General features: G+C 38.3%; 1 protein-coding gene across 4 annotated transcripts in view; it reads right to left on the minus strand.

The window, feature by feature from the left end:
* Nucleotides 1-1,160: 1,160 nt before the first annotated feature.
* LOC121862323 (zwei Ig domain protein zig-8-like) overlaps nt 1,161-24,838 on the minus strand; it is a 74,757-nt gene continuing 51,079 nt past the window's right edge. For all 4 annotated transcript variants that reach the window (XM_042360519.1, XM_042360528.1, XM_042360508.1 and 1 more), the window contains 7 exons: nt 10,602-11,137; nt 7,763-7,899; nt 6,305-6,426; nt 4,945-5,033; nt 4,703-4,798; nt 3,797-3,985; nt 1,161-2,280 (listed from right to left, as the gene is read on the minus strand). In XM_042360519.1, the coding sequence (XP_042216453.1) occupies nt 2,048-2,280; nt 3,797-3,985; nt 4,703-4,798; nt 4,945-5,033; nt 6,305-6,426; nt 7,763-7,899; nt 10,602-10,677 (942 nt within the window). In that variant the 5' untranslated portion in view covers nt 10,678-11,137 and the 3' untranslated portion in view covers nt 1,161-2,047. The remainder of the gene's footprint in view (nt 2,281-3,796; nt 3,986-4,702; nt 4,799-4,944; nt 5,034-6,304; nt 6,427-7,762; nt 7,900-10,601; nt 11,138-24,838) is intronic.

Genomic DNA, 24,838 nt, shown 5'->3' on the forward strand with positions numbered 1-24,838 from the left:
ACCCCCAAAAATCCTGAGTCATGCACAGTTTTTTCCTACTCACGTTAGAATGCACAACACTCCTTCACTACGAACACAACTAAGGAAAACAAACACACACACACACACACACACACACACACACACACACACTCTCTAGCTCTGAAAAACATCAAGGAATGTAACTTTTAGCAGCAGGAGAGGAACCAAGGTGGTGAAGGAGTACTGAAGGAGGTGTGACCATCCTTCACCCACTGATAAGGGATTTTCCCCCACAAAGTTTGGGTTTATCTTCCCAGGGAACACGTCCGCCATTACCCTGTCATTCTTCTTCAGCCAATATACATATAAAGGGTTTTTACTTATACCGTCTAAGCTTCCTAACCCCCACACCCCTCCCTCCCCGTGTGTGTGACTCAGAGAAACAGTGCCGTCAGGAAGCTCTGCTAGTAGAGGGAAGAAGTACCATTTCCTATGTACATTACCTTTAGTATGTATGTTTCTTCACACCTTTGTTTCCTAAGTTTCTCCTCACAGTTCTATATATTATTTTATTATACTATTTATATAACTTACCTTCTGTGGTCTAAAATATTGCTGGAGGTGAATATAGTCACTGTAAAGGTTAATAAAATATAAAGTTGCAAAACTATATTTATTAAAAGAAATAGATTTGGCTGGGGAGTGTGAGGCTCAGCCCAGCAGATGTACACCTTATGTCGTCGACGATGATAACAGTTGTATGAAGGCTCCTGTCCCCTGGTACATGCAGACTCGTGTACAACATAAAACATTACGGGTAGACATGTACACCACGTCCTCTAATGCTTCAACGCATTACAGAGACATGTTAAAAACATTACCAATATCAGGAGTGTATGTGTGTGCGTGTGTTTGTGTGTGTGTGTGTGTATTTATGAGAGTGTGTTTGTCGGATTATGTACATGGGTTAATGAAAGTGACAAACTAATGCTTCAGAGCATTACATAGACATTTATAAAATGAGTATATGCAGTAACGTGCATGTTTGTATACAGGTAAGCGCGCATATGCATATATATATATATATATATATATATATATATATATATATATATATATATATATATATATATATATATATATATATATATATATATATATATATATATATATATATATATATATATATATACGGGGGTAGTCTTAGATTTATACGTATTGGGTCGTGGTGGTTTAGTTTTAAGGTTTCATAATATTTATAGTCACTGACAGAAGCCCCGATGATAAGTTCAAAGTTACCTTCCCCTCACACCACCCACCGCCTGGTGAAGGAGGTGTACGCCTTACCTTCCCTGAGTCACCTGTGAGGGTGACGCAGGCAGGTGTAACTAGATCACTCTGTATTTGTTGAGTATTATTTTTATTTACAAATACACAATAAATCTGTTGTTGTGGCCGCTGGTCCAAAACAAGTACCCTCGGTGGACACGTAAACATAAAAAGCAACAGAGTTACCATTGACGAGTCCTTCATTGTTAACATAACGAGACCAGTAGTGGAGACCACAGTGGGCGAAGACTGTTAAGGTAGACCATTATTGGTGGAGACCCTCAGCAAGGGAGACCATTACTGCTGGAGACCACCACCGGAAGTAATCAGGTTCAGGGAACGTTTCTTATTCTGTTGGTCCTGGGAGTGAGAGCAAGAGCGCCACGAACGACGTAATTTTTCACATTAAGAGAATTGTCTTTCAGATAAATGGAATACGTTACAAATTATCTCTCTCAAATTTGCATATGATTTACGTCTTTTCTTAATTGTAAAAGCCAGTTCCTCTCTCCACACTAATGAGATATGCTGTGAGTCTCCCTCCTGGCTGTCACACACACACACACGTTTAATAGTAAAGTTTCATACAAATTAAAATAAAATAATCTACAGTGACACTTGTGTTATGTCTCTTACGGAAGAAGGTAGAAGTAGACAATATAAATAACGAAAGGAACAGGATAGGACGAGAGAAAGGAGAGAGAGGTGACTCATAACACAAAATCTCAATACGGTTAAGTTAAGTTACGGTAATTGACTATCTTGAAGGAGGGCGTAGTCTGACGGGGAGGTGGACGGATGGGGAGCACAAGGGAAAAGTGGTAGTCAATAACAGGAAGTCAGCTGTCCACGTCAGCATGGTTAGTGTCAGCAACAGCAGGAGCAAGATATCAGCAGAGGGTGGAGACGCTGAGGCCTTCGAGTTGCTTGTAGTGGAAGACCCGCCACCATTGCTCCCAGTACCGAGGGATTTGGCCGCTGCTTTCTCCTCTGTGGGATGATAACAGACTAGCGTGAACTGATAAAAAAAGATAACATCAAGACATACAAGATAAGAATCACACCTCATGTTGGGTAGTTTATAGTAATGGATGACATAACTAAAAATACACCTGAACTAAATAAAACAGGTAGACACAACAGAGTACCCAGGTAATTATTATTAACCTGAGTCACGGTAAAAAAAAAAGAATTGATTTAAAGGTTTCATTTTGTCATTAATATTTGGTAATTATAGAAAACGAACAAAACTCATCAACAATACATTTTTAATAATAGTCGGTTTATTTAGTAATTGGTGATTATTATTGTTTATGAGGGTATATGATTGTTTTGTTACACTGTGAAATGAGTACAATTATATCCGGTATATTTAGAGTACATAAAGTGATAATATGTGAGTACTGTATAGGTGTTTAGGATGAGGTGGCTATATCATATAAAAATAAGTCCTTTCAGAGAGGAATTCAGTGGACAAAAGTACAGTCGCCTCCACTTATACCTGGTACAGTGACTGGTACGTCGTGTGAGATGTGGCAACTCCCAGAATACGTCAATAGGGGTAACATGCTCATACGTGAAATTGTGTATAATCGTCTACATATTTATTGATTATAAACCTCCTTGATATTCTAGAGCTAAACAAACTTATTTTCAATGTATATTTATGTATATCTCAAGTAATCTTACGTCCCAAAAATATTTCCCCGATCATGCTAAAGTGGATTTTATTTTCCCGCCCATTCAGTACGTGTGGATAGTCCTCAATACTTTCTCATCTTCTTAAGCGATATAGCAACATTAAGTGATACGAATTCCTATAAAAATAATCTAACAAAACAAAATATATAATACGGTCCTAAATCTATATGATCAGCGGTATAAAACAATAATTGATTCAAATTCTCCCCAAAAAGGTATGAAGTCTGTATTCCCTAGACGTATTAATAATATTGGCCACTAATGTCCTTCACCTCACTCAATTTTCCGAAAAGATTGTTTAAATCAGTTTCTGAAAATTTTGTCTTTTGATCTTTTCTGAAGAATCATTTAAACCACATACAGTAATTTAACTTGATTTAACCTGCACTAACTCGTTATAATCTAACCTAACCAAACAGAACAGCACAGCACAGCACACCACACCACACAGCACTGCACCACAACACAGCACAGCACAGCACAGCACTTTAATCTTCCATAAACAGAGTCAGGAAGGAAAGGGATTAAAAATGATAAAGTTAGCCAAAACTTGGAAGAGATTCTGTAATAAGAAATCACAAACTTTTCATCACGAGTCTTGAGACGATGGTAAGGTGAAACATTACTTGTTCCGGATAACCCAGCCCAGCCAAGCCCAGCCCAGCCCAGCCCAGCCCAACCCACACCCCATCTCCCCCCACACACACACAGTCTCTGACACACACCCTCTCCTTCTCTCCTCCCTACACCTCTCTCTATCTCACTCTCCTCACTCTCTTTCTCCCTCACTCTCTCACTCTCTCACCTGGTATAACATGGACCATAACAGAGGCAGGCAGGAACTTAGTAGGCCAGCAGGTGTAGTTGCCGGAGTCGGTCACTCGTGCTCCGTCTATCACCAACTTGCTCACCGTCTCGTTTTCCAGGTGAGTGCTGATGTTCACCCGGCCTCCTTGCTGTAAGATCTCCGCGTCTCGATACCAGTACAGTAAACCTGGGAGAAGGAGTGGAGGATACAGGAATACAGTAAGCATGAAGGTATAGAAGGAGTGAGGATACAGGAATACAGTAAGCATGAAGGTATAGAAGGAGTGGAAGATACAGTTGTGTTAAGTGCTGTAGTGTTCACGTGGCAAGTAGTGGTTAGTTACTATGATTTATTTGTTGTTGTGGTCGAGGATAAGAAAGTTTGGGTAGGTGCCGAGTCTCTGGTGTGGCACTAAGGGAGGCACAGTAGGTGGTTTTGATGGCACTGTGGAACGAGTCAAACTTGAGATATTTTCTGATGGCCATTTCAAAGACGAATCCAAATATAACCCTTTTTTTAAGTAATACCCAAAGATTTTTAAAGTCTGAGGTTAATAGAATATTTCTATGTAAAATATCTTGAAATGTTCAACTATATTTACAATGTTGTTATTTAGAGATAATTAATTAATGATTGCCTAAAATTGCCCGCCATTTTTATTATCTAATTTGAAATCCATTCTTTAAAGATTACCCATACCATAGTTACCTAAATTATAAGAGGTTAATTAGGTAATGTTAATGAATTGTGATTACTAATTAATTATTATTTAACACAAACACAGACCTTGGTGAAAATAACGCCTTGGGGACAATCATAGGACTGTGAGAGACCAGACCAGGTGAGCTGGGTGGCAGTGACACGGGGCTGTCTTAAGGTGCTACAGGAGGGTTGAGGTCTTACCTGGAGGCTGTGAGGCTATGGATGTACTACACGAGCTGTATGGAGCTGCCTGCCTCACGTATCTCTGGTCAGACCCGTCCATCAGGGTGGCGGCCTCTGTAAGCATAAGGTATACAGGAGGTAAATATTTGAGTGTGTATTGTCTCTTATATGTATACGCTCGCACACACGCACACACACACACACACACACACACACACACACACACACACACACACACACACACACACACACACACTCACCTTGTACATGGAGAAAGAAGATCATGGAGATCCTTGGGTCTGTGTTGACTTGGCATTGGTACTCCCCGGAGTCCCTCACCTGACTGAACCTGCAGACAACAAACTCACGTTACTCAAGGGCTTCTACACCTGTCATCTGTCCTACACCAGGCAAGGGGAGTTAGGGCAGTCTAACCTTTGGGGAACCTAACCTAACCTAACCTAATCTAGCCTTCGTGTGTGACGGCAACAAGTGGTGGTAACCTTAGTAAATCGTAATAAAACCCAAAAATGATGATCACAATATGGCGGTCAAGTTTACATAGAATTATACATAGTTAAGACTTGAGGAGAAAATATCACTTCACAATATGTTCATTAACCATTGTTGTTGTTGTAGTTAAAGCTGAGGTTACTGTAGCTTTAATTATTTAGTATATTTTAGTAAATGTCGGTGATGTTGGGAGTTTAATAGTTATTGTTAGGAAATGTTAAATTGAGCGATTAATTACTCGTTTGGTAAGACAGGTAATAAACCTCACATCAAACTCTTTCATCTGATCTGTGTCTGTAAGTTTTCCTCTCTCCCACGGATACCATTAAGCCGAGTTAGTTACGAGTAATTAAACTCCGCTAGACTCATCAATGGTTTAATTACTCTCTTGTTGATCGGTCTGCGTATCATTAACTCGTAATTTACGACTGTCTTACTGTGGTGGAGGGAGACCACTCACCAGAGACATCGGTGTTTATGCGTGGGCCCCAAGTCGCCTCAGCTTGTCCACATCGCCGACCTGATGTAATATCTTTCTTGCTGTCGTTATCATAAACACTAATGATTCTCTTGGATGTATTTTATGTGAAGTTCTAATGTCATCACTACACTGACAAGAGCATATCAGAGCAGAATGGGAAATGAGAAATTGAAAACGTGTATAGGAGGAGAGGGAGAGAGAGGGGATGACTAAGTACGTGAGGGAATGGGGTGTTGGACGACCTGGAAGTGGTAGTGTGTACAAATGAGTGGAGAGCTTCATGTCCAGTGATGTATAGGGAAGGACGACTGTGGCTGATGGGTGATAGCAGCCGTGTGGAGAGTGAAGGGGTGAACTTGATGGATATTTGTGGTCTTGTGTAAAGGGGAGGATAGTAATGTAGAGGAACATTTATTACATGAAACATCACAGTTTGTCATTTCACTCACTGCTACTGTGTTGTGTGTATTCCTGCCGCTGACTGTCACCATCAACAAAGCCAGAGGGATAAAGAAATACACTTCACTTCAGTAACACCGGTGATAGCTATCTTGTGTCAGGTCGTCGGTGGCGCTAGTTACCATGGTGACGGAGGGACACACAGATGAAGGGTCACTCTCACTCACCTGATGTGGAGGGTCCAATTTTCGGAGCGGTCTGCGTGGAGAGCCATGAACCGCTGGTCAGAGGCGAAGGTGTGGACCCCGGAGGTGAGCACGTGTAGGTCACGACGCCTGATCCACGACACCTGCCGGGAAGACGCTGGGGTTACATAACTGAGTCTTGTCCTGAGTGGCAGTAAGGTGAGGTATAACTGGTGGCATGTGGAGGATAATAATCCAAGCTGACGTGTAGAAGGTAGAGAAGGCGAGAAAGTTCTTGACGGGTAACTAGGGTTGTCGTGAGGCTACAGTGGCATTAGCATCACCCAACTGGAGGTAAAGTTTGCTAGTTTAATCTTGACGGAAAACTGCGAATTTTAACGAGAAAGCGAGAGCCAGAGCTAGATAGATAGATAGATAAATAGATAGATAAATACAGATGGACAGATAGATAAAGACAGATATATAGAGATAGAGAGATAATTGGTTTTCATCGAACAAGACATCAAGGAAGTGTCAAACCAGGAAACACAACCTTCCACCGCTCCTTAATTAAATAAATGAAACTACTTTAAGTGACATTAACTAATAAACAACAACACAAAGACATTGGTTGTTATTATATACAGAAATGTTATCATGGGATTATGTTGTCATATTGTCTCACACAAAATCGAGAGGATATTTTTTGGAGTGAGTTTACCTACAAGTGACCACAAACACCTTCACTGAACCTCTGATAACCTTTGAATGAACTTAAGATCATTAGGTAATATTCCTAATCAACCAATATACAATCAAGATTATCATTCTATGTTGATATTGATTACGTTAAGGATATATTTCATTATACCTGTGAGGAATATTATACATGAATAAATGATAACGATCTTTTTTTGTATTTATGGATTTGAAGGTTAACTTACTGAATTATAACACTGAGTATTTCAATTATGTAAATATCTACTCATGATAGACGTAGCAAGTTAATGTAATTATAACTTTTAGGATGTAATGATTTTGGTATTTGTTGACGTGAGACCATATTTTTTGCCTGCCAAGTTCATCACTGATTTATATAAACTGTTTTTATTATTATGTTGTTCTGTTTGACTTCCTGTTGTTGACTTCGACTCTCAATATTCAACACCACCTCCAATCTCCCCTCACACTCCTCACCATTCAACACCACTTCCAACTTCCTCCATCCCCCAATCTCCCCTCACACCCTCACCATTCAACACCACTTCCATCTTCTCCCTCACACCCCCGCCAATCTTCCTCACACTCCTCACCATTCAACACCACTTCCAATCTTCCTCACACCCCCGCCAATCTTCCCCACACCTCACCATTCAACACCACTTCCAATCTTCCCTCACACCCCCGCAATCTCCCTTCACACCCCTCACCATCACACACCCCAATCTCCCCTCACACCCCTCATCAGTCAACCCACCAACAGTATCTCCCCTCACTCACCTTTTTGTCACCCAGCTGCGCCACCCGGCAGTGTATGTAGGCGGATTGTCCCTCCAGCGCTGTGAGGTTCTTGGCCGGGGGAGGCAAGAAGTAGGGCTTGGTGTTGAAGTGTGGGATTCCCTGCTCCAGAGTGAACCCTGCCTCACAGTCATAAAGGTTAGTGTTGACCCCCGTAAGTACCTGACCTGACCTGACCTAACCTTGACCTGACCTGGCCTAACCTAACCTAACCTAACCTAACCTAACCTGACCTGACCTAACCTGTTTATATACATATTAAATGAGTGTGAACATGTATGATGAAGACTTTACTTAACAACTATCTATGTTTGTCTGTCTGTCTGTTGTTGTATCTGTCTTTATCTGTATGTCTGTTTAATCTAACCTAATCTACATATCTAAACTATCTATTTAAAAACAAAAGTTAAATATACTGATGATTCCTAAAGCACTTAACTCTTTTTGGGAGGGGTAGGGCAGATTTCTAAATTATGATAATCACCTTCAATTAGAATCGTCACCTTTGTATATAAGTTAAGGTATATTAATCAAGGTGAATATTTATTTTGTCATGTGTGTGTCTATAGTGTTCAAAATAACGTGTTTTATAATGATGAATAATGATTAAATGTAAATAATTTCTAAGTTTAATTGATTTTCACCTTTAAGAGATAAAAAAAATAAAATATGGACTACAATGAACCTAAATTGATCTTAATGTGATACCTAAATGTTCTGATACGGTTTAACACCTGGCGATATTCACAGTCTTCTGGTGCTGACACTTAACCAGGGAGAGAAAAATATTAGAGTAGACTTGTTTCTCTCTCTCTCTCTGGTATAGTGACTTTGAGTTCTATGTTTTAACACCTGTAGAAAAATATCTTTGAAATAATTACATCGCTTTTCTGACATTAATTAAGGCCTGTCTGTAACTTTTAAATAAATATGTTTCATCAATAGTTCTGACCTACCAGCCGGACCTGCTAGTTTAGGATCAGGTTTAAACAAATTCAAAATTATAGTTATTAATGTTGATGAATAGCCCTAAAAATATTAAAAACAGACAATTTTAAATGCCGATTACGGTATTCCTGTTAGTTTTTGACCTTTTGGCGAGTCAAAAAGTTAAAATTTGTAATTGTTTAAAAGTCAGTGAAGTTTGAAATATTTATAACTAAATTTCCTAATTAATTTTTTTTATCGAAAATGTTTTGTTAAAAGCTTCAGTATAGGACGTCCTCGGCAGGCAGGGTCAGGATCTGTGGTGGAAATAGTGAAATTATGATAATTGTCCCAATAGTCGCTGGAGTATGACGATCTGATCATTACCAGGAGGAACTTGGTCCTTAATGAGCTCGTTGACGATTACCGATACTATACAAGATTTTAAGCAAGAAACAAATCGGCAAAAGGAAGCTAATGTTAAGGATGGAAATAATTATCAATATTTAAAAATGTATTGACTCTCAGATCCTTAAACTGTATAAGGAGGAACACCTATGTTGAGAGTTAAGCAAAGTTAATATTCTGACCCCCAGCCTCGTATATGAATATTGGGGGATCAAAAAATTAATGACTCAAAATCTCAGCATAGATTCTCCACGACCGTAAAGAAGATGAGGAATATAGTCAAGAGAGGAAAGAATAGTTCAGGTTAAGTTACGTTTTGCTTGAGAATATGAAACGAAAATATGTTACCTAACTTTAACCTAAAAGTTACAGCAGGTAAATTCTAATTACGAGAGAAAAGAATATATTCGGTCCAAATGTTCTTGCGCCAATAGGTTTAGACTTACCGTTTCGGCCCGATATTGGATTTTGTTGAACATCTCAGTACAGGTACTCCTCAACAGGCTGATACCGAATCTATGGTCCACGGTTCCATTGCGGGGTAATAGTAGTCGTAATGATGCTTGTATAATTTTAATACATCTCTTCAATACTAATTACTCGCCAACTGTTGGTTCCGAGTTAACTTTTTGGTGTATTATTTCAGTAATTAATTATTTAATTTCTCGACCTAAAACTATTCAAGAGGTATATCTTGTAATTTCCGGCTCCACATATTAATTTTGTATTAAATCTCGGTAGGTTATTTTCGGCCAGCAGACTAAGGATCTGTGATAAAAAGTTGAAATCTTATTATAAACTGTCCTCATATTAATTAGGATAATTAATTATCAACACTTGATACTCCAGGGTTCTATTAGGACAATTAATTATCAAAATGTCAACATTTCGATCACAGATCCTTAATCAGCACGTAGTCGACGACCTATATTGAGATTTTTAGCAAAATACAATTTTCGAACCAAAAAATATTCAAGAAGTATATCTCGTATTTTTTTGCCCCCAATAAAAGGTCTTGTTTTCTTCTCATTCTAAACTCATCCTCATTAATCCATGTTTATATTTGATTTTTTTGCAGAATTAAAAAACAAAACACTCATCAGGTGATTTGTGAATTCTTATTGTAAGAGTTTCTACCTGTACAGTATATTCTTTTTCTTACATGACTATTTATCTTTACACAATCTCTCTCTCGTTTTCTCATTTTCTCCATTTCTCTATTTATCTCTACTACTGTCTGTCTGCCTGTTACTCTCTCTCTCCACTCTTGCCTCACGTCTCAGTACACATCACTGTACCTCAATAGTTCACACTTTTGATGCAGGTGAGATGCAGTCAATAAATTTAACAATATTAAAACTGTATACAAGCGTTGCATCTGCCAGAAAAATTGCACGAAACCCACATACACGTTATATACTGCCTGGTTATGTAACTGCATGTGTGTGTGTGTGTGTGTGTGTGTGTGTGTGTACTCAAGACTCACCTCCTCTTACTGATCCCACGCAGCAGACGGCGACGAGCAGCAGGACCCAGGGGAGCGGCCGACCCCCCGGCACCATAGCTGAGGTGGTCAACTGAAGGCTGCCCTCAACACGGTCGTTCCTCACTGCTGCTGGTCACGAGGTGTTGGCGCCCTCCCCTAGCAGATGACACACCGTTGGGCTTCAGGCGACGCACCCCGGTGAAGTAAGTGAGAGACGACTGAAGGTGACGAGGGAGAAGCGATGAGCAATAACCTGACGCGGCGGCAAGGTGGTGGTAGTGACTCACCATGCATGAAGACGAGAGGCGTGACCACACAGTGGCCGGGTCCTGACGTGGCACCGTTCACTACACAGTCTGGGCACTGGCACTCTTATATCTACTTGTTTCCTGTGTGTTTTATCTGACTGGTTTAATGTAGATGATTGTACAATGTTCTTGACTGATGACACAACCCCACATCATCACCAGTTGTTCTGTTAACCAAACATCTCCGGCACTAGTTTACCTTCACACAAATGTTCTTATTGTTGTATGCTGAAAAATTAATAAAACCTTTATGAATATACATCTCTTTATTTATATATAGTTATGCCTTATCAAGTATAAGTTAAAGGTCTCTAAAGGCACACATAATTTAACACTTTTCCTGGTATTTAGTAGCTCTTGTTAAGTTAACCCGAATATAACTACATGATAAAATGACAAGTGAAATCCTGGCTGTGTATATGACTTTGTAGAAACCCAACTGCATCCACACCGTCTCCACTCCACAAGGCCACCTAGCCCAGCACAGACAGCTATTTTCCACACATAAAAAAGAACCTCTACATTACAATTGATAATCTAAATGAAATCAAAACATACAACAGTTCTTTTAAAGCACAATACTGATAATCTAACATAATAATTAAATAATACACACCAAAGAAAATGGGAATTGGCCACACAAACATAAACTAAACCATTTCACAGAACAATATCTAAACAACATCCTGGACAACTTCAGACACGGATATCACCCAAGGACAATGTAAACAATATCATCAAGAACCAAATAGATTACAAATAACTCAAAAAAATATTCCGAATTAATAACCTCAACCATGACCTAACCAGGGGTCAGGTCACGTCCCAGTAATGAGTTGAGTGATGCCAACACTTTGAGGCAGAAGAAGTAAAAAAGAAAAGATGGACAAAAGATAGAAGAAACTATACAATGATAAAGATGTAATAAAGAAACTCAAAAGAAATAAAGATTAAACTACCAATAATCTGTATATTTGTTTGGTATTAGTGTCTATAATATTTAGGTAAACAGATGATACGTTAGATGCTAGGGAAGATGTATACCATGTAGATGATATACTGAAATATACCAAGAACCGGGAGGAGGGAGATGTATCATGTATTCAGCTTTACGACAGGGACTCCTAGACTGTTTTGCGTCTCATTCCTTTCATCCTTCATTCCTCTTGTACTCTCACACCTTTTTATCGTTCCTCTTGTGATGACGAGTCTAGACCTACACACACACATACACTCTTGATCCTCTTTACTGGTCTCTCATACACTCGAATGCCTTCACAAAAACACGTGTTTCTCTATTGGGATTTTAACCATAAATACAATCCCAACCACGTCAAACAAATCCCTTCTCTTCATTTCCAGTTCACATAAACCTTATATTTCTACGTCTGCTAACAACCATAATTTTCCTTTTTTTTATTGAGTGTCAAGACGTCAAACGTGAAAGGGGGTCTTGTGTCATCAGAGTGAGTTTACAGATCGAGTCAGTCATCTCTCTCTCCTCTTGTACCAACACACTGTAGGCTCTTCTCACAATCCTCTCAGTAACCCTTCTAAATAAACTCTTCTCCCTGCTGCTCCATTTACTCCTATGTTATTATTGGGGGGTTATTTCTGTGAGCTTTAACCCATTGAGGACGATGCTAACCCTCTTTGTAAAGTGAATTAACCCCGTGGGGAATGATAGCTTAACCCTCTTGGAGTACATTGGCTTAATCTCTTTTTGAGTAAGGTGATGATGTTCTCTGAGGGTTAATTTATCTCATTTAAGTCACCTTCAGGGGTTAAGTCATCGTTTTCAAGGGGTTAAGTCACTGTTTTCAAGGGGTTAAGTCACCGTTTCTTCAGGGGTCCACGTCTTCTGTAAGTCACCGTTTTCAAAGAAGTCACCGTTTTTGGCAAGGTCACTGTTTTCAAGGTTGACGTCATGGTTTTCAAGGGGTTAAGTCACTGTTTTCAAGGGGTTAAGTCACTGTTTTCAAGGGGCTAAGTCATAGTTTTCAAGGGGTTAAGTCATCGTTTTCAAGGGATAAGGTCACTGTTTTCAAGGGGTTAAGTCATGGTTTTCAAGGGGTTAAGTCACTGTTTTCAAGGGGTTAATTCATAGTTTTCAAGGGGTTAAGTCATCGTTTTCAAGGGGTTGATGTAAATCACAACAATATGGGATCAGTTTGTGATATTCCGGACTATAAATGCTCACGTGCTATATTTAATCCCCCTTCATTGTTTACATTATTTCCCGCCATTTTCATTCCCTCGATTCACCACAACTTCATTAGTGTGAGGACTACAAGGCAGATGTAGATTGAGTGTGAGGGGTTGTAAATCAGGCCTGAGGAGTCCACTCACCCGCCCACACCCTCAGGTCCCTGGAGGCCGCCCCTGGAATGGAACCTCGACAGTGTTTATTGGAAAACCAGCCAGGCTTCCCTCCCCCTGAACAAACACCCCTCCCGGTGGGACTTAAAGACTCTCAAGAATTTGGGAATTGGTCGTATTTGGTGCACCAGTAAATCCCGACTTCAGTATTCCCACTTGGGGCACCTTGTCTCAACACCTTAATTTCCGGGGCTGCTGTTTTGTAGTATAGCTTAGAATGTTCTCTCTGGATTTACTTCTGTAGAGGACGACGGTAGATAACCTCACACCATCCCCCAAGTAAGAGAAGAATTTAGGATAAGTGTGAGGCAGAAACCAAAGATTTTTTTAAAGAGAAATTCAACAAAATATACAGTGTTAAACTTGTAAGAACTAGTGTGTAAAGACCAGACTGAATAAGAGTGTTAAAGACCAGACTGAATAAGGGTGTGTCATTCCTTTGTAAGTATGCATGGTACTGTCATAGAGCTATCCTCCCTCTCTTTCTTTCTCTCCCTTTGTCTCTGTATGATGTAATTGTTGTTATTCTCCCTCCCTCCCTCCCTCCCTCACATGTTCCTTGCTAGACAGAAGGGACTGAGGCCTATGTAAGAGGACAATAAATAACCTTAAATCAATCTCCTGACGAAGAAGTTAACAATGTCGTGTAGAGAGCATCTTATTACCACCCCAGGTCATCCATATTTTTTACAACGTGGCTTCACCCTCCCCCCCCCACCCTTTACCAATATACGTCATGCCATTATTATTACACTGTGGCAACCTCCCTTCCTCCCTTACCTCCCTTCCTCCCTTACCTCCCTCCCTCCCTCACCTCCCGTCCGTCCTTCACTATAAGATGCGTCACGTTATTACCATCAAGGCGTGGCACCTCGCTCCTCCCTCACGCACTTTACCCTGAAATAAGATACCTCAGTGAAGGTTCTTGACACGCAATACATATTCTAGAAACTCAGGCTGAAAAAATTGATGAGAAATGCAAATTTAGACTAAGTAATAATGAGTTAAAATTCCATTGTTCTATTTATAATATTTCTCTGAATTGGTCTTAACTTTACCTAACCAGATGACGTCAGGTATATAGCAATCGGCTCTCTCTCTCTCTCTCTCTCTCTCTCTCTCTCTCTCTCTCTCTCTCTCTCCTGTATTATTCCCGGCTCCTGTATTCATTCCTGTATTTTTAAGATAAGATTATTTAACAATAGACTACAGTAAGTCAGGTTCGGTTGTAATAATTTGTTGTGTAATTAATCTTAGAGTAATTTTATATAAGAGAGTTTGTTAATCCTTTTGGGTCAGATTGGTGTAACGTGAGAGTAACAGTGTGTATGTCTGTCTGTATGCAAGTGTGTATGTGTGTATCTGTGTGTGTGTGTGTGTGTGTGTGGTATGTATCTGTTTATCTGTCTGTCTGTGTCTGTTTTCAGTGTTTGCTGTGGTAATATCAACTCGACAAAAAAACCGAACCTAACCTAACCTAACCTAACCTAACCTAACCTAACCCATTATCATTCATCTCGCCTCGACTTACATAACGTCATTACAATAAACATAATCATAGACGGAAGTAATGATTAAAAACAAATAAAATACTTATCAACTTCAACCCTGTGGAAGACTCGGTCACACTATCCTATGTTTACCTGAGTAATTAAGGACGATTATAAACCAGGTCAGACAGTTAGGTCAACAGAAACTCATTACTTTAAACTAGGGTCATCAGTTTACGTATTGGATGGTATGCGACCTATTGTTATACTACACGTGTTATATAATGTTATATCGTGGGAGGTATTGTACTTATTTTCATGTTAAATTACTCCTTTTGTGGGTGATGACATACGCTGGTAATGAATCTGTACGATGCAAAATAATAACATTTAAGATTTACATGGGTTATTTTTCTTCCTTTATACCAGGTAAGTAAGGAAAAAAAAATTTAAATTAATTCATAGAAGATTACTTGTGATTTGATATGCCCCTTACACCTGAACACACCTGGCGAGTACTGACAGGTGACCACAGAGGGGATGGGGGGTGGGGGGGTTGACGCATCTTCTATCAATAACAATAACACACACACACACACACACAACCACACACACACACACATTATCCAAGACAGTATATATATAATCCAATATATTTCTTTACAATAGACCTCCACTATATATATATAACAATTATAAGATTATTTACCCTACGACCATTAAATTAATCCACGACGTCGTTAGGGGTAATTATCCTCATTGCCACAGGGATAATCAGTCAAATTACCTGGTTATAATTATCACCAGGTAGGGAGAGGGGGAGGAGGGGGGGGTGTTTGTCTGTCAATCATGAAACTCAATGCTAAGGTGTTTAATCCTATGGTTAGAGGGAGGGAGAGATAATGAGTTAGGTGAGAGATAATGAGTTAGGTGAGAGATAATGAGTTAGGTGAGAGATAATGAGTTAGGTGAGAGATAATGAGTTAGGTGAGAGATAATGAGTTAGGTGAGAGATAATGAGTTAGGTGAGATAATGAGTTAGGTGAGAGATAATGAGTTAGGTGAGAGATAATGAGTTAGGTGAGAGATAATGAGTTAGGTGAGAGATAATGAGTAAGGTGAGAGATAATGAGTAAGGTGAGAGATAATGAGTAAGGTGAGAGATAATGAGTTAGGTGAGATAATGAGTTAGGTGAGAGATAATGAGTTAGTTGAGATAATGAGTTAGTTGAGATAATGAGTTAGTTGAGATAATGAGTTATACGAGTATTATTTTTTATCTAGTCTCGTGAGGTGAGAGACGGAGAGAGAGAGATAATATGAGACACGAGAAAGTAAGAAAGTAATTTTTTTTTGTCGATGAAGTTATTAGTTATTGTTATGAGTCCTCACAGCCCTTAGCCCTCACAGTCTATAGCCCTTACAGTCCTCACAGCCCTTACAGTTCTCCTCCTCAGCCCTCACCCCTTAAAACCCTCACCCCACAGTATACGTATAAACACACACACACACACACACACACACACACACACACACATACATACATACATACATACATACATACATACACATACATACATTCCTGTGTTATGTTTTCCCGTGGTCGTGTTAACTGATCCTTGCCTTACCTCTGATTGTATTCTATTGTAATGTATTGTATTCTATTGTAATTATAGAAGCGTTTTGGTTTTAGGTTATGATATTGTATTTTTTATTTGACTCGTTTGTATAGAAGTAAAGTGGATTTATTGCTTGGTTTAAGGTGGTTTTATTATCAGGTTTAAGATGGGTTTATTATCAGGTTTAAGATGGGTTTATTACCAGGTTTAAGATGGGTTTATTATCAGGTTTAAGGTGGTTTTATTACCCTTTTTATTCTCACTCAATAAAATGTTAATCGTATATTTTTTCTCATCTAAGGAATAGAAGTAACAATAACATCCATTCACTCACTACCTGAAGAAATATATCAGACATCCCTGTATACTTCCTATCTCCTCTTTTATCATCTATTGCTACGTCTCATCTTCCATCTGCCTCATAAATTGTGGTCTTTTTCTCTCCCTCACCCCTCATTCTCTCATCTCTTCTTTCCTCTTTCTCTCCATTTATCTCACAATTTATCTTTTTTTACTTTCGTTATTTTATTTTGTTTTCACTTTTTTCTTATTCCTTTGTTATTTTGTTTGTTTGTTTATATCTTTTATTGGTATCTGTTGTGGATATTTTTTTTTTGTATATCTCGTGTAGGTAAATTAATGAATGACTATAAATAATGAGTTGATTTAATGAGGTGTTTGTGATTTATGTGTAATTGAGGATAGTTTGTGGGTACATGATGATGATGATGATGATAAGGAAGAAGGAAGATGATGATGAAGGAAGAAGAAGGAAGAAGAAGGAAGATCCATAAATTGTGAGGAAGAAATATTGGTGAAAGATTGTGAGAGGAACAAAATATTGGTTACTGATGATAGAAGAAGAAGGAGGAGGAGAAGGAACAAGAAGAAGAAGATGATGAGGAGGAGGAGGTCGAAGCACCCAACACGTACCCTGCAGGAGGCAACACAGGGTGAGATAAGGGGAGGTCCTGAATATTTTATACTGACGGGGAAGAAGGAGAAGCGGTCAGGGTGAGGGTGGTAGTGGCATGCTTGAGACTATACTATAAACTTGCAGGTTTGGCCAATAGTGAACTCTGGAAAAGCTAAATTGTATATGGCTGTTCCGGAGTTATTATGCAGGTTCTTGAATCTTTGAACGAGTATTATGTTGACTAAGGTGTGTGTGTGTGTGTGTGTGTGTGTGTGTGTGTGTGTGTGTGTGTGTGTGTCTAGGAAAATATTCCCATCTGACAAAAATGTGTAAATTTAAGGCAAAACTCTTGCTAGTATTTTCATTTTATTCTATAGTGAAGAATTAACAAAAAAAATCGTCATTGAGTAACAGTAATACAATGATTTATAATGAGAGGAATTGTACCTTTTACATAATGAGTTTAGTTCCATCTTCTCGTGTCGTAACTAGCGTCAAATAGAAACACTGACACCACTAGCTTGAAAGAGGATAAGTTTGGACGCGTACGTAAGAGTGAAGATAATTTTTTTGTGGTGCTATAGGAATTTTATATATTTTTCACCCTATATAAAAATAGTTGAGTGTAAACGGGAAAAAATGCAATATAGAGATGGAAATTAAGTCTTCTAACACAAGTGAGAGAATAAATTAGTATAATTTCCTTCAACAAAACACTAAGGCCTTCTGTCTTCTTCGTGAAATGTGTCTCTCCCATTTCTCTTTGAGCTGTAAGCATATTAATCAAGAATCTCCACAAGGTTTCTAAAATATCTACCCTCTCTCATCATGTAGCCTGACACAAGGGAGATGAGAGTTTATATAAAAAAAAAATCCTGGCCTCAGTGATGTAATTTCAATCCTGCCACCAGACAACGAGAATCCACAGGGGAGAGGAAAACAAAAGCACACCTGACCTCCAGCACTGACGTCTGACCTCCAGCACTGACGTCTGACCTCCAGCACTGACGTCATACAATAGAGTGCAGAATATCCCCGGCCTCACCAGTGACATTGATAAATCACAACTTCAGCCGCGGTGACAATATTTAAGCATCACATTGGTTGAGTTATGTGATGTAGAGGGTAAACCATAGTCAGTAATATTTGTCCTTACAGTGACTGACGAACTGGACTGTGGTATATGGGAACAGCTCCTCGATACCGTGTCACTACGGGATAAAATTCGTGGATGGAATTTAAAGGAGGCGTTGATGTCGGTAATTATAACAAAAACAAAACAATGTCACCATGGGAAAAATCTGTTTATGTATTAATGACTTTGTAAATCTGAGAAATAGTTTCCCTAATTCTAAACGTATCTCTGTATCATTCATCAAAAGTAAGAACTGTTATTTAAAACTTTGAAATTAGACCACGTTATTAAATCTGTCTTGTAAATGGGGAGTTTTCGTCTCACAAATGTACTAAATCACAGAAAATATCAAATATAAAAATTTAATTGAAAAAAAAACCCCGCTGACTCACCGCTTCAATACACAGTTCGGTAACTTTAAGAGAGGCGAAGTTATTTACCCTTATTCTTCCTGTTCCTAAAACCAGAGAAAATGTTCACAGGAGGTTAACACACAGATCATACTCCAACCTTACGCATCCTTAGGCTTCATTCACACACGCTGCTGTATTTTAATCAACTAAAGTGTGGGATAAAAAGAGGAATTGAAGTTGTTGTCTAATGTACAGAATGTATTTACGTATACAAACTAACTTAAGAGTGAACAAACACATACTTTCCTTCAATATCATAAATTAAAACCCAGACCAATATATACACAAACAATTCTTACAACAAGGTAAACTTCGACAGAAATGAATAAAGATCATAAGGTTAGTTTTGAAGAAAGGTTACAAGATTTACACCGAAAACGACCTTAAATCAAATTGCTAACATATTAATTTTGTGCTCAACTTACTATCTGATGCTCCCCCCCCCCTTTTGTTACTGACGAAGGAACACCATAAATATAAATAATATAACTCTTGTGTTTTCCTTTGACGCTATATAAGTGAAAGATAGATTTACTACTATATTAAAAGGAGGCGGAAGTCACATTATCCAGCGTTAGTCAGAGAAGTCCCATTTTCTATACAGCAGATGATGATGAGGGGAACTATTGTATTTAAGACATTATTATATGTCGCATCATTACAAAACACGATGGTATTTAGTAATAATTAATTTATTCATCTTAAAAAATAAAGAAAATAACGGTGAGGTGTTAAATATCGCCGTAGGTTTTCTTCACACCAGAACCTACAGTATTTTATTATAGTGGCTGGTGCGGATAAAGTCTGCGGTCAATGCAACCCACATTTCACTTACTTGTTCCTCATGCAAATGTCGCGAGTCCATGAAGTCTGTTTTTTTTAAGGAATACAGTAATTTTATAACTATATTCAGGATAATAATAATAATAATAATAATAATAATAATAATAATAATAATAATAATAATAATAATAATAATAATAATAATAATAATAATAATAATAATAACAACAATAATAATGTTTCTTGCAACAGCATTAGGGAACATTGGTAAGCATAGTGTAACACAGTAATATCACGGACACTCAGTAAGGGGCCAGCTGCGTGTGTGCAGAAGTAAACACAAACCGAACTTGAAGTAAATTCTTGAAAACGAGGATTGCCTGAAGTTTCATTAAGTTTCATTATTATTATTATTATTACTATTACTATTATTATTATTATTATTATTATTATTATTATTATAGATAGTATATATTACCGTGACCCTTGGGTAAAGTATATTGATAAATTCTGTCTCCTTGTCAGGGTTAGGCTGGACGCTGCTGCCATAAAGTGTCTTGTGCGAGGCAGGAGGCTGGGTGAGGGTGGTGGGGTGAGGGTGGTGGGGTGAGGGTGGTGAGGTGAGGGTGGCGGGGTGAAAGCGGCGAGGTGAGGGTGATGAGGCGAGGGTGGCAAGGTAAGGGTAGCGAGGTAAAGAGAGGAAGTCCTTTCATATTTCACCCTCACAGACTACACAGGTTTTACGGGTGACACAGCGAACGAGAAGATATTAACGAGAGAGAGCTGAAGATATGCGACGACTCACAGGAGACATACCTCCATCCAGTATAACACATTTAAATATAACCAATGTATGTATTCTGAGTAAGTGATAAAAAAGGTGATATATTCTGTTATCGTTTACTTAGCAGGAGTAAAGGGTAACCTGAGTTATATTTCTACTTTCCTGGGTGTGTTTATACAGTAAGCGTCTCCCTAAATCACACGAAAGCTTTGTATAACGTCAAATAAAACTCCGATAACAGGTAATATTTCTCAGTATATAAACTAACATTCCCTGTTTATGATTCTTCTTAAGGTCTTATCAGCCCCGAACACCGTGTTGGTCTCGAGTAGTTGTGTGTGTGATGTTTATTAAAAAAAAAAACTGGTAAGGATCTGTAATTCACCTCCACTACCCCAGTTATCATACCGTATAAACACGTTAAAAACTCAAGAGACACAATTTACAGCAATTATACTTTTACAAATGTCCAGCCAACACACATACATACACACACACACATATGACTTTAGTTGGTCGCCAGATATCCAACACAATAAAACAACCCTGAACACTAAACCTACAGGAGAGTCTCATCTACCACACAAAATAAATAAATAAAAAAATGTTGGCAAAAGTTAATCCCGAGTGTGAAAAACTTTTTATATTTTTATCTCTTTTCATTTTGATGTTATTGCAATTGTTTTTAATATAATGGTGTTTTATCTATGTTTGTTATTTTTATTCATATATGTTTAAGCTTTTACATTTATGGTGGTTATGGTATCAATCCACTTTCATGAACTTTTTATTAACACGAAGAGAAAAACACTACAGAATATTGACTTGATAAAAACGGAGGTGTACACAGGGGAAGAGCAGACACACAATACACAAACAGACATATGTGTGTGTGTGTGTGTGTGTGTGTGTGTGTGCGCGCGCTCATGGTTTTTAGAGACAACTGATATTAATAAAATAAATAAATCCTTAACCCATTTGCCCCGTTAAAGGTGATCCATATTCCCCTCCATCAGCCATTAACAAATAAAAACACAAATACCTGAAAGAAATACCTGCTCTTACCTGACACTCAATGCAATTTCCGTTTTACCATTTCACACAGACCTACTCTCTCTCGTTACTTAAAACCTTTTATTCTCTAATTCAATATTATTACAAATCTTCTCTTTTTACTCTCGATATTTTAAAAGCGTTGGATAAGGTATTAAAATCTTCTCTTAAGATATTTATATATTTTTTTTCATTTTTTAATCTTTCATTTCAGTATAGTAACTCAAGGTTCACTTCTTGCTGCTTTTATTCCACTCATATAACACGAGATCAATAAATAACTAAAGTATCCCATTGACCTCAACCACGTTAAAACACCTCCCTCGACTCTATCATTTTTCCCACCACTATCCCTAACAATACCCTCAACACCTGCCAGAAGTTATCGTGACCTATTTTAATCCTCCACAACGAAGACAAGAACATACCTCGTGACCTCGTCTTAGATTAACATGGTCAGGTAAGGGAAACATTAAATCCTCAGGTGACCGTCTTAACTAAACCTGGATTTCCTTAATTAGCGACACAATAGCGATCAAGACAATAGTAATCTGGTCAGGTTAGATTACTAAAACACCTCCAAATTAGACCCTTTTTTTTAATATAAACCACTATCAATAAATTCCTTTTTTTTCTACCAACACACTTCCACCAGATAAACAAGACGATTATCCTGTCTTAATCGTATTTCCAAACTTACCAGCAAAGAGATGAGTAAGTTTAACTAGTATCAAGACACAATCATAGAGTATCAGAACAACACCAAATGGCAGGTTGTGGTACACGGAGGGACAGAGATGACAGAGGTCTGAGTTGTATGTCATGGGGTGTGTGTGTCATTACCGAGTCCACTAAGATCTTGATGTATTCTTCTTCCTCACGCTCTGGTTAGCCTCGCTCGTTCCCCCCCCCCCCTTTCTCGTTCAGTTATTATTCATTTCTTTTATGCTAGTCTTCTTTTTTTTTCGTTTTTACTGCTTCTTTGTTTCATGTTTTCTTTCTTCTTACTTATCTTGTATTAATATGATTTTCTTGTTTACATTTCTTAAGATTTTTCTACTCGTTTCTCTCATTTTCTTACTGTCTGTCACCTCTCACACAGCCAATCATCTTTCAACATTTATCATCTCACACCTCAAGTAACTTTCCACTCATCAGTTACCTCTCACACAGTCATATCTCTCCACCAGTTATTTATTAAGCTCTGATTCTTGACTCGTAATTCATGACTCGTGATTCTTGACTCGTGATTCTTGACTCCTGGGTTAAAGTCTTCATGAGGATATTTTGCTATCACAGTGGTAGAATAAAGGCCATTAAAACAACATTTACCATCTCACTATTAGGTTAACGTAGCCATGAAGACATTTAGCCATCTTATTGATCCGGGTCTTGTTGTGGAGAAAGACATAATGAGTTAGTGATCAATCAGAGGGGGGGAGGGGGGGTTGCTTGGATGAGTGCATGTCAAAAAGCTTTCTTGGACCCCCACCTCGGTCCTGGAGAAGCAAATTCCTACCACTGACTCAGAGCAACAATTTCATGTCATTGAAGTTGATGATTGACGTCCCAGGAAACACAGTCTTATCATGGTAGGACCTGTCATGAGCTCAGGTAACACATTGATGATTCAGGGAAGATCGTCTACGTAGGTGCATGACAACATATACTTTCAGGTGAAGACTCTAAGACAACCCTCATTTGGGTATGATGACTTAACCTACTGAGTACTTTGTCATTGTACTCAACTGGATGAGTTAAGATATCGTATTTAAGTAACTAATTTCATGTACTCAGGGTGTTGATATCTTATTCATGGGTACTCAAACGTGCTAAATATTACACTCAGGGTATTGATATCATACTCGAACGTACTCAACAAGCTAAATCCTTATACTAAAAGGGGTTATCATTGTACTCAAGGTGTTAACTAGTACAGGGAACTTTCTCACACTCAGACTAAATCGTCGAATTCTATGATTACACTCCAACAAGCACTTAATTCGTCATATAAATGTACTAAACCACACCGCCTGTACACGCACCACCTCCCCCCGACTACCATTTGTAACCTGGTGTATCGATTCGACGTCATTCTCGTTTCTGCTTTCGTGCGTATCTTACCAGTTTATGTAGTGTGGTGGGTATAAGCGATGCGTGAGTGGCCTGCAGGAGGGATAATACTTTTTTTTTCTTATTTAGTCATGAATGGAAAGTTTTGTATATATATATTTTTTTTTTAATAGTTGATCAGTAATTAAAGGACGTATGATCGATGTTAAATGGATATTAATTTTTGTGTGTATTATTGTTGTTATTAAATCACTTGAAGATTAGATACTCAAGGTTATTTTATCTGGGGATTAATTACCCTAACGCTACCTGTGGGTTAGATTAGATGAAGTTGGGGTAGGTTAGGTTTGATTTTGGTAGTTCATGGGGGTAATATACACAGCAGAGCACAGTAAGTAACGACCAAATCTATATCTCAGTTGCTTTGGATAAGAGACGGCTGAAGAAGCACTGGGCAGACTAAGAAACAATCTCAGTGACATTATTATGAAACACAACGTGAAATAAAATCTCTTTTGACTTTTGCCTCGCAGGGGTAAAAGGCCATCAAAATATATACAGGGTATACATAAATGTGAATGGGACAGGATGTTTGAAAACTGTTTGAGTAAATGGGATAAAACACGACCCGGATTTGTCATCTCGTTCCGCTATACCAGGTTTACACGCCAACAAAAAACATACTTTACGGGACAGCCTAAAACATTTTTATTTCTCAACTATTTTCGTTATAGTTCGTAAAATACACAAATGGTTAAAAAATAATAATAAAAAAAAATATATGTATCTAAAAATTTACACATTAGGCAGCGCTTGCTATTATGTTGTGAGTTATGTGTGAGAAATTATATCAGTCACGCTTGCCAGTCACGGTTCATTGTCACGCCTGCTGTGTAAGTAAGCTGTCAGGGCCACTTCTTCATCACACATCACTTGAATGTTTCCATCACATCCCCAAATAAAATAGTCTATCTTAAACTATTAATCGAATCTTGAACTTTCTTGAGGTAAGTATTCATAACCCAAGTACTTCCCTCAATCTGGCTATCTGTTTTGTATTCATTCTTTGATCATTCTTCCTGTAGTGTGGATATGTATCATGTTGTAACGACGCCATACTGTGGAGATATGGACCTTGTGAACCACCCGAGGGTCTAAACCTATGAGTGAATGATTGTCGGGTCAAACGTATCATATCAATCTCCTTGTTGATGTTGTGTATATGATAAGCAAACAATTATAGTCAGGTGTACAGTTTGCTTATTTTGATGTGGGTTTGTTTAT

Source organism: Homarus americanus, unplaced genomic scaffold (genome assembly GCF_018991925.1).
Source record: "Homarus americanus isolate GMGI-L3 unplaced genomic scaffold, GMGI_Hamer_2.0 scaffold40248, whole genome shotgun sequence".
NCBI lineage: Eukaryota > Metazoa > Arthropoda > Malacostraca > Decapoda > Nephropidae > Homarus > Homarus americanus.